The following is an 11,413-nucleotide window of genomic DNA, read 5'->3' as shown; positions in this document are numbered from 1 at the left end:
TTACGGTTGACGTACGACAGCCCGTTTAAAAGGATTAACGGAGGAGGTCTCCCCATCGTGCTTGGTTGTCGCAGGCGGGACGATCCTTTTGTGCGCAGGTGCGGGGGGGAGGAGATTAAGCCCGCCTTCTACGAAACGTTCTTCCGGAGCATCTGGAACGCAGTAGTCTGATCCCTTTGTGTACAGGTGCGGGGACTGGGACGCCCGAGTTGCAGATCCTTTTGTGTGCATGTGCGTGGGAGGCGAATAGGCCCGCCTTCCACGAATAACGTCTTCAGGAGCTTCAGGTTGCCGCCAGCGGAGGCAAGCCCGGGAAACGTCGCCTAGGGGAGCTGTCCACCTTCCGCGAATGACGTTCTTCGGGAACTTCGGGTTGCCACCAGCGGGGACAAGCCAGGGAAACGTCACCTAGGCGAGAGGGAGATGCTGCCGCACCCCCCCAACTGGACTTGCCTGTCACGTGACTGGAGCGAAACCCCGCCTCATTGTTAGAGGGCCCATTTAAGCGGCCCCGCCATGTATATTAATTCATTCTCTTCTTTGCAATCCTTCAACATGAAATAAACCGTGCAAGTTTCGCACTTAAAATCGTCTCGCCCTGCCTGGTCGCCATGATCTACCGGACGCCTACAGCCTGCCGGCAGCGCTACGCTACCTAGAAGAGATGCCGGTCGAGGTTGTAGTAGCAGGCGCCCCAACAACTGGCGGATCGCGGTAAGATGGAACCGGACATCAAAGCGTCTCCCAACAACTGGTGGCAGCGGTAGGATGGAACCGGACATCAACGCGAGCCTCAACACACTCCAAAGACGGACCCAAAGACGAATGTGAGTGGAGCGGAGCGTAAGCAGCGCTCTGCTAAAATTGTCTTTTGAAGCGATAGCTTCATTATCCTACATCGGGCAACCTTCGGCAACTCAACAGTTTTCACCTTGACAGCTAGAAGTAAAACCACAAGAGAGCATTAAGGAGCGTTTATAGTCCGACGTTATCGGCACTCGGGCAAGCGTCATGAGATGCCGGGCGCTTCGGAGCGCATTGGCCGCGCGTCCGGTTACTTAGACGCCGGACGCGTCGAAGGGCATTGGCCGCGCGTACGGTTACGTAGGAGGCGCCAGTACGTCGAACCATCGATCGAACTATAGCCGCTGTTGTTCTGGCCAACGTGACATAACGTGTGCGCGCGTTCACGCTACGTCAGACTATATTTAGGCCTTTACGGAGGCCTGAAAGCAGACATTGCCGCCGTTGCCCGAGTAGAGTTCGGCCCGGCTACGAGTTCCAATCAAGTCTCACTACTTTACTGATCACCGCAGTGTCTCCATAGGTATAAAAATGATGAATAAACACTGTATTCATTGCAAACATGTCTGTATATCATTGCAAAACCACACCTCGGCCACAGCTCAACAATGGGCCTAGCCAGGGCGGTGAAGCTTTCGCTATCAACCAGGGTTAACCAAAGCTAAACCACACCAATTTTTTAGCGCAGCGGGAAGAACCGTTATCAGGAAGCGCTCACGGCGGCACTTCTTGAGCTCCGTCCACGCCTAACGATATATATTTTAAGCCTGTCGCCATGTCGTCGACCTCCATTGTCGATGAGACGCCGATCTCTCCAAGACGCCCGTCAGCGTCTCATTTTTTTCGACGTAGTGTGGGACCGTGCAGTGGTCCAGGGAACGTTTTCTGTCTGTCTGTCAAAAGTGTAGCGTGTTGACAAAGGTTGTCGAGGGCATTATGAAAACGACTTGAGCTAGGCTACAACCTTCCGGTAAAGCGTAAGCAAGTGTCACCTTCTACTCGCTTGGGAGGCGGAGAGTTGCGTACATGCGCTACTCTCGATGGAGGAGAGACGACTGGCAGCACAGCAAACAAGGATTTAATATGTACAAGGACGATAAAAGCACGCGGCACACTAAACTAAAATTATAGTTCAACAGAAGTCTTCACTCGAACGCAAACAACAAACTCAGATTAACTACAAACTACTTAAACAGAACTATCTCAGTTTCGGAGCCTACACTCTTAGTCCGGTCCTGGATAATAGCCTGGCTAGAAACGGCACCCTTCGACGTACTGCTTAATATAACGGCTATGGGCAGCCCGACAAAGGGAGATATACGTGACACTCTTCAAGCGGCCTCCAAACCAACTAGTACTGCCTATATGCACTCGTTTTTACGCGGCCGATGTCCGTATACGGCCCCTCACACCGATGTTAGAGTGTAGTACACTCTACCGATGTCGTGCGCGATACGCGACCGAATGCGCCGAAGCGGCCGAAGCTGCCGGAGCCATGGCCGGAGCGCCGTAAACAAACTCACCACGCATGCGCGAAGGAAAAGAAAAAAATATCTACGAGAGAGAAGTTTCGGATTCACATCGGAGGAGCCGCCGAGCCGCGCGGACGCGCCATGTCGAAGCTCCCGTTCTGCGGACTTTTCGTGCACACCGGTTGCAAAGTTTGGAACTGTGTTGGCGGCGCCCTTCGCGTGCGCAGCAGGGCGATATGTTTTCACCAGTGGACATGAAAGGTGTGTTGCGAGACCAATGCAATGCCCCGCAATGTGAGTGCGACGGATTTTGCCGCTCCGCGAACAACGAACCTGCTGCACCACTCCAGGCCGCTTGGTGCTCATACTGTGGGCACAGCCCAGTACAACATGCTCGAATTGGTGAGTGGCACTTCCGTACTTTCATTTTTTTGCTATTTCTGTGTCGTGAGGTTTACTGACGCGCGTATAAGTGCAGTGCTACACAGTATGGCTAATTCAAAAAAAGAAAAAAAAAAGAAGAGGGCAGGTCAATGTAGCTCACTGTACACGACACAGGGCAAAGGGAATCCGTGTTTAGCAACTATATTAAATGCCATGTACGTAAATTTTACAGCGCTACTCATTCGAAGCGCGCACAGGTGCGCCGTGAAGAAATGTTTAGCAGGGTAAAGCCCAAACCGCATGAGAGCGATTTAATTCGTGCGCGACGGCGACGATCGACAGCTTCGAGCGGCGAAACGGGCCGTCGCGCGAACAGATCGCTCGGTTCTGCAAATATAGAATTCGTCGCTCGTCGCCCGAAAGTGCTATGAGCGACTAGCCAACAGCGCGAAGCCGAGATGTACAGAACATCAGTCGAGTGCTACGAATTGTCGCACGGAACGAGCAAACGACTTTTTGATACTTGCAAGGATAAGAACCAAGTGCAAGACTTTTAGCAATATTTATGCTGCTATTTATAGTAAAACACAAATTAATAAAGCACGCGTCACGCCAGTTTTGGCGCGTATTTGCTGCCCTCATACTGGCAACACCGGGGAGACGTCGCTCAAAGTCGTCGCTCGCATGCGGTACGTATTGTAGACGACGAGCGAACGCGACAGCCATCTCCATCGCGTCACTTGTCGCAGTCGCGCGCAAGATCGCGTGCATGCGGTTTATATTTAAGTAATATAGTGCGTAATTTACACTAATTACGCCCCAACCACGGTACACATATTTATTTGACTATATTTGTCACGAAGAAACCTACAGCGAGTTAAATTGTGTGTCAACGTTGTGTGTAGTCTTTCCTTTGCATTAGGTTTTTCGCGGAATGCATTACCAGTTGACAGCCTATCATATGATGCGTACTCTGTTTCCATCACATTTGTCTTTAGTTTACTCGTTTGTTTTACGACCTAATTACGAAATGCCGGCGTGTTACATTTTCATCATTTGACATAACCCTGTATGTTTTGTAGGGACAACCCAGGACGTGTATTTCTCAGCACCCAGTCAACTGCCAGAAGTGACTCAAACACAGGCCACCAGTAAGTGGACATCTGTTGCAATTTCACATTACGCAGTCGGCTGCTGGCTTGTAATGAGTTATTATTTTTTAATGAGGTGTTGATGTCGTACTAACGTGCATTTTGACCACAAAGGTGCGATCTGGGGCCGTATTCTGAAACGTTTCACTTCGGCGAAATTTCTTTTTCGCTTTCAGGCGCTCAATGATTGGCTGTTTTAGCAAAATTGTGAGCTGATTGGCTGGTTGAGCCCAACGTCATTCAATTTTGCTCAACCAGCCAATCAGCGCGCACGTGAAAGCGAAAAATAAATATCGCAGAAGTGGAACGTTTCAGAATACGGCCCCATGTCTCATAGAGGTATATATGATTGCCATTCTCTGCAAGGGACATGTACTCGTGTTCGTGAAGCATTTATATTAGGCAGTATTGTCGCCCAATGAGTCACGTATCAACAATGTAAAGTTATTTAATTTGAAGGAAAGTTATGCAGCAGGAAAAAAAGGCTGCTATTCCAGGTAAACATGTCTTTTTGTCAAGTTATTTAACCAAACTGTGGATGTGTGAAATTCGTGACATATGAATGGATTTAATGAATGAATTTTGCAACTTGATTATGAAATGCTGGCGTATATACATTTTCAACATTTCACATAACCCTGTATGTTTTGTAGGGTCAACCCAGGACGTGTGTTTCTCATCACCCAGTCAGAAGTAACTCAACCACAGGCCACCAGTAAGTGGACATCAGTTGCAATTTCACATTATGCTGTCGGCTGCTGGCTTGTACTGAGTTTTTTTTTAATGAGGTGGTGATGTCGTACTAACGTGCATTTTGACCACAAAGGTGCGATCATGTCTCACAGAGGTATATATGGTTGCCATTATCTGCGAGGGCCGTGTGCTCGTGTTCGTGAAGAAATTGTATTAGGCAGTATTGTCGCCCAATGAGTCACGCATCAACACTCTTAACTCGCGAGTTCCGGTAAGTAGTTGCGAGAAACACGATATATTAGGACGCTGTAAAGTTATGTCCTTATTATGAAGGAACGTTTTGCAGCAGGAAAAAGGGTTGCTATTCCAGGTAAACATGTCTTTTTCTCACAGTTATTTAACCAAACTGTGGGTGTGTGAAATTCGTGACATATGAATAATTTTAATTCTGCCTTTAGTGATGCTTCTAAAAGACACTAGAAATGGTATGTGACTACCTCTTGAATCAGCAGATCATACATATGCAGTCATAAGTGGTAGTTCCATGCACTGTCGCACTCTATATAACCTTTCCTGTCAGCAGCATTCAAACTGGTGGCTGTTTTCTTTGTATGTGTTGGCTCACTGACACAAACAGTGCAAAAATCAGTTGTACCATGAGGCTGACGACGACTTCTGCTGCTAGAAATGCTGCACTTCATATTTTCTAGTATTGCATGACATTTAAAGCAAAGCTAGCACATAAAATGATCAAGAAAACTAATAGCTGTTAAAGCCGTTTTCCTCAAAGAAAGCTTGTCCCTTATGGACTGTGGTAATCTGCGAGCTCTCCACTGATGTTTCAGTAGTATTATCCCTTAGTGTGTGAGAGGTCAGCGGCAGTTAATCATGTTAGTGTTTAAATGGTGTTTTAATTATGTGCATTTGTTGCAACAAAGTTGTCTAGATTACTTTATTGTGCAGTGTACAGCTTACGAAAGTGTCAGCAACTACTGAGTTGTTAACATGCATGTGCAGGTGGCACTCAGCTGTACCACTGCACTGCTGCTGAAATTGCCGGCACCAGCGGCTTTGTAACAGCTGTTTCACAGAATCTCGGTACGTGCTAATGTACAGTTATGTTACGATGGGCTAATATTATGGACCAGTGCTATTCTGTATTGTGGCAGATCCACATGATAACTGATGTGATGGGTACAGTGAAAACCTTATGAATGTTCTACTATGGTACATAAAAAGGCTCTCCTTTTCGTCACTGGAGCAGGGGAGAAGAGCATGCAGGCACTCCTGAATGTACATATATTCCAAACATGAGAGAGACATTATAATATATATATATATATATATATATATATATATACAAATAAAGTAAAGGCAGGGACATTACATCTTGCATTTTGAATTGATTTGTGCAGCGCAAAAATACAACACAGACCACAGAGAAGCACACATGTTAACAGATTTGATACATCAGGTGTGCTCCTTTACATAAGAAGGGAGGGGCAAGGGGAGAAAGTCAGAAAAAAAAAGTGGAGACCAACAGAAAGCAGTCGTGCCAAAAAGCATCGTGCAGCCAGGATCACCAGCAGGACATCTAAAACGCGCAGTGATAAAATTACATACAGGGCAACCTTAAGTATTGTTTGTTTCAATCAACCCAGATCACATGCAGCCATTACTGCAATCAATTGTTTCCTTATGTCATATAAGGGAGTGATATTGGCCCAAAAAATGTTTAGAGCTAAAGGATCATCCTCTATGCTAGCCTCTTCGCCCCCTTTTTGGACATATTGTTATCAGCTACTTATGTTAGGGGCAAAAAGTAATAGTATGAGCTGTTTCCTGGTTCCCCATTCCATGCAACATGTCTTTGTGACTATACATGTGCATGCAGATGATCCATAGATGAAAAATATTTAGTAGAATCTCGTTACAAGAGACACTTGGTTGTAAGAGACATTTGAAAATGGTTTGGTTGGTTTTCCAATGTTTGCCACGTTAACAACATTGCATACAAGACACACCTTTGTTATTAAGGGTGACTTTTTAAGTATTCACTATTTCGAAGCGACACAACCCAGACACATTCACTTCATGCACCTCGTGTGCTCCGAAGGACTTAAAGATCATGCAATCCTCACACAAGTTAATTGCACATGCCGCCTTAAACATGAATTAGAAAAGGAGGGCATCAAGGACAGTGCAGCACAGAAAGTGTCGGCAGTTGAAGCTGACGAGCATCAAAGAGTACCTTAAAGGTATTGCGAGCAAGAAGGAGGCTTGCAAAGTGAAGTGTGTAAACTCCAGAAGTTGGGAAGGAAGCTAATACAATCTGCAGTCACTAAAAAAAGTGCTGTGAACATCTTCTTTAAAGGGTCCCTAAACCGCCCAGAGGTCGAAATTTAGTTACGTAGCCACGAGAATTTTTCACACCAGTGCAGTAATAGCAGAGTTACGTGTGTTTGATGATCGAAAAGTAGTCCCCGCTCATTTCAGTCTATCATCTGGTACGCGCCCTCTGCACGGTACCACCTTTTCCTCACCGAGTACACCTCCAAATGTAATGTGACAGGCCATCGCCAATGAGCTCTGTTGCTGCCGTGCCGGCCTGTCATCTTGCTAGGGGTGCTGCTAATGACCACGCCAATATAGTGGAATTGTATGGTGACTGGCTGTGTTGAAGAGCCTCATTGGGAGACCCTTCTGTCGGTGTTTCTGTTCTTTGCCCACAATGGCATGGCAAGCAATTCGACGAGGAAGAGGGAGCGCGTTTTGCTTGCAGACCTTGCCGGCAGTCGTACACTGTCGTTCGACCAATCCACAGCACCAGAAACTGGTGACATCATCATAGACAGCCTGGTGACGTCAGGACGAACTCGGGGGGGGGGGGGTGCAGGAAAAGTCCGGAGAGGCGCATGGGGTGGTTTTATTCATTTTGTGGCGCTCCCGCGGTGCATAGCACTGCCCCCGCGTTTGGCATCGTTGATCGTGACGGCGTTCTGATTTCGATGCGTGTGTTTGCTTCAAATGTTTAAGAAATATCGAGATGTGGTTTAGGGGCCCTTTAAGCCACCCTGATCAATTATTCCTTCAGATATATCTAAACATACTTTAGTGATGATGCATAATAAGGTGATCTAGTTTAGCTCCTCAGTGTTTTTAAAATTTTTGGTTTCAAGAGACATGTTTCCCGTGCCGTTTGAGTATCTCTTCTGATGAGACTTTACTGTAGTGAACATACACCATTGTGTAACTCCTGCTGCAAGTATTATTCATTAAGCCTGGTCACTGATGTGCAAAGGTTGTGATTATGTTTTGATGTCTGTATTTTTGAGAGCTATGTTTATTAATTCAGGCTGTTCTTATTGGTCCTTTGACGCAGGAGACAATGCCTACGAAATTATTGGTCCTGATGACGAAAGCCCTCAAGGGGCAAACGACATCTCTGTTGCAGAAGTGAGCCCGATACCACTTGAAGTTACCATGACCGATGACACGGCTGCAATAGATACAGAGACTGCCGTGTCTACTACAGCTGCAACAGTATACGTAGCAAGCAGCAGCTTGTCAGCATCAGCAGTAGTGTCAGAAGGAACCGAACCAGGCCTGGTAGGGCAACATGTGTGCTACCACTGTGACTTTTTTTGTAGTGTAATACACCTCATGTGCTCAACATACGAAAGCTTTTCACCACGACTGCGAGCCAGTGTTCTTGTGCAGCGAGAGCAAGACTATGTTTCGTGTTATAACACCAGTATAAGGATCACTTTAAAATATGCAAACCTATTACAGTTGTTGCCTCCCCGGCCAGCCCACATAGTGACAACAATGTGGAACGCATGGTGGGACACACCTCTCCCCCATTAGAAGATAGTAGAGAGACTGTCAGTGTCGTTGCTAGATTAACTGGTCATTGTAGCCAACTAGAAGGACAACACAGGTATCATAAGATTGTTGTTGATGTTGTTGCTGAAGAGGTAAAAAAGATGTTTGATGCAGCTGAAGCATTGATATTGAGCAAATGAAAAGTGACCGCCTGAGAAAGCTACACTATCGAAATGTGGGTATCTATATGCCGCCAACTCTGGTAAAGCTCACAGGGAAGCAAAGACTTATGTTGTAAAGTTAGCAAACCTCCTTCAAAATGTGCTAAGGCTCCCAAACATTGTTGACTATGTAAGGAAGCCCTGCAGAATGCAGACTCTCTGTACTTAGTGACTTCTGGGATAGAACAAGGGTTCATTCGCATACCATTTTTAACATACACAAGAAAATGTTGTTCTTCTCGACCTGTATTATGATGACATAGAACTTGCTAACCCGATTGGTACGAAAAGAGGCAAATTGGGCAAGCTCAGTGTAATTTATTTAACAATATTAAACCTGCAACCTTCTCAGCGTTCTAAACTGTCGCATCTTTTTGATGTGGGTTGGTCACACAGCTGACCTGAAGAAGCATAATGCCCAGTTAAATTTTTTTGAAGATTTCATTCAAGTGTTGAGAGTGCTCGCCAACGAAAGAATCATCTTTGATACAGACAGAGGCCGTGAAAGATATTTTGGTGCTGTGATGACCGTTACAGGACATTCTTGAGCTGCCCACTCCTTAGGTGCTTTAAAGAATCTTTTGGCCCAACTGCGTTTCGATCCTGTTGAACTTGCCTTGAACCGTCATATAGTTATGCGCAACATGTTGGACATGGAGTGTGTAACCTGAGATCGGAGAGAAATCAAGTTGCAAATGCAGGAACTGAAACAAATAGCATTAGTTTCAAATAGGAAGCAGCTTTCCAAAGAATTTGGGATCAACGGAGAATCAGGGCTGACCTCATTTCCTTTTTTTGTTGACAAAAGATATTTTGTATCACCTGATGCATATCCTGCGACCACTCCATGTGGCCACTTTCCATGTTATTCTGCATGATACAGCTCAACCTCCAGAAACGAGACCACAACTTGTCTGTAAAAAGCTTTCACAAAAATTATTGATAACACTATTAACACAGCAGTATTTTTTGTGGGGTTTGAGGTTTCCGGACGTTCATTAATGCAAAAAGTGAAAAAGAACAAGTTTCATACTTACTTCTCTTTAACAAGTGCGAGGGAGACACCACTTTTGTAGTCATACATCTTCATCACACTATCAAGTTTCTAAACGCCTTTTATAATTAGTATTACCAGTTACTTATATCTGAGTGCATTGTATGCATGTAGCATGTGTAAAATCAGGTCAGTTTGATCAGATGCCCTATCTGGAAGAGAGCCCTATAATAAAGAAATTTGAATTAAAATAGGTACGTTAGACACAACATCTTAGCACTTTAATGCGTGTGGTTTAAGCATTGCTAAATACTTTTCTGGATGCCAGTTTCAACTGGCAGAGCACTGCACTTTGCCACAGTCACATGTGTCTTCAAAGTGGTATTTACCTGTTGTGTTGGTCTCTTTGTGTAGGCATAGAGCAAGCTTTTTTTGCATTCACGTGTTTGTACTATGTTTATATAAGGCAGTTACAAAATGTGTATCACTATAACGACCTGTTATTTTGAGCTTAAACCTGCAAATAATGGTGCCCAGATGGCTGCACTCCTATGTAGGTGCACCGCTAGCTTCGTGTATGTTCTCATGTTTGTATAAAGCTTATATAAGCCAGTTACAGAATGTATGTAACTAAGCACTGTGATATTCTTTAAAGAACTGCTTGGTTGGTTTTACACTTGTGAATTAGTACTGAGGCGCTGGTATTTACATGTAGGCCCACTGCAAGCGTTCTGTGTGTTCACGTGTTTGTATTATGCTTTTACAACGCAGTTGCAACATGTACGTCACTAAGCGCTGTGATATTTTTTTAAAGAACTGCTTTGTTGGTTTTACACCTCAGAGTAATAGAACTCAGGTGGCACTGTGTAATCATGTGTAGGTTCACAGGGACCATTTGTGTACATTGTGATCATGTAAAGCAGTTACAGAGTGTATGTCACTAATCATTGTGATATTTATTGAACAATTACTGTGATCGTTTTACACCTGTGAATAATAGTGGTCAGGAGACAGTACTTGTGATGTATAGTTGAATTAATACAGTGCCAAGACATGGGCTGTATACGTACCAAAAGAAATTCATGTCATTATATTGTTGTGATGATTATTACTGTTTGGATTTTATTAAACTGTGATAAAATTGTTTCTTGCGTCAATTGAGGTATGGCAATTTATCATACAACCAAACTGAGGACCTGAACATGTGCATACAAATAAACAGCTAATTTAAGAGTATACTGCTCATATTCTGCTAAACCACTTTAACAAATCTTGTAATACAATGCTGGACAAATGGCAGAGCTGACTGGGATGTACAGAAAGATTTCTGCACTGGCTGAAGGACTGCCCCACACTGGAGTTGGTAATGTTGCATATATTGGAGTAAAACAAAGTGCAATTGTATTAAAAATGCGACAGTCACTGCAGAAACATAAGGCAGACGAGCAGATGTGGCACTTTTATTTCAGGGCTCTCCATGCCTACTCCTGCATATCTAGTCTTCCTGTGCTCTGTGTATAAGTCCCTGTGCAGCCAAGCTTTCTATTTCATGACAGTTGTTCTACAGGGTTCGTAGAAATATTGAAGGAAAAAATTCAAGGGTTTTCAAGTACTTTTGGGGCCCCAACATATTAGCTTCAAAGACCTCATGCATGTGTTTAGTAGCTTGCACAGGCAATAACTTGTTCAACAACAACATCGTTAATTATAATGCAAACAAAAACAAATAGCATTTCACCTGATTTCAAACATTTGAAACTGTTAATTTGCCTTTCACCGCCCATCCCTAACGCACACAGTGCCTTAACGCACACACAAGGAGGCATTTGAAGAAAGTGGTTGACGTTTTTCTGAAATAGCACAATTAAC

The 11,413-nt window shown here is 44.6% G+C and overlaps 1 protein-coding gene across 1 annotated transcript; it reads left to right on the top strand.

Annotated features, from left to right (window-relative positions):
- The first annotated feature begins 2,374 nt into the window (after positions 1–2,374).
- Positions 2,375–9,964, top strand: LOC125943498 (uncharacterized). The gene is made up of 4 exons (XM_049662845.1): positions 2,375–2,678; positions 3,743–3,811; positions 7,887–8,113; positions 9,959–9,964. Exons 1-4 carry the CDS (start codon positions 2,513–2,515, stop codon positions 9,962–9,964), a joined length of 468 nt encoding a protein of 155 aa, XP_049518802.1. The 5' UTR covers positions 2,375–2,512.
- The last annotated feature ends 1,449 nt before the right edge of the window (positions 9,965–11,413 follow it).

This window comes from Dermacentor silvarum, chromosome 2, assembly GCF_013339745.2.
Source record: "Dermacentor silvarum isolate Dsil-2018 chromosome 2, BIME_Dsil_1.4, whole genome shotgun sequence".
Lineage (NCBI taxonomy): Eukaryota > Metazoa > Arthropoda > Arachnida > Ixodida > Ixodidae > Dermacentor > Dermacentor silvarum.
This window is presented reverse-complemented; position numbering and strand designations above follow the sequence as displayed.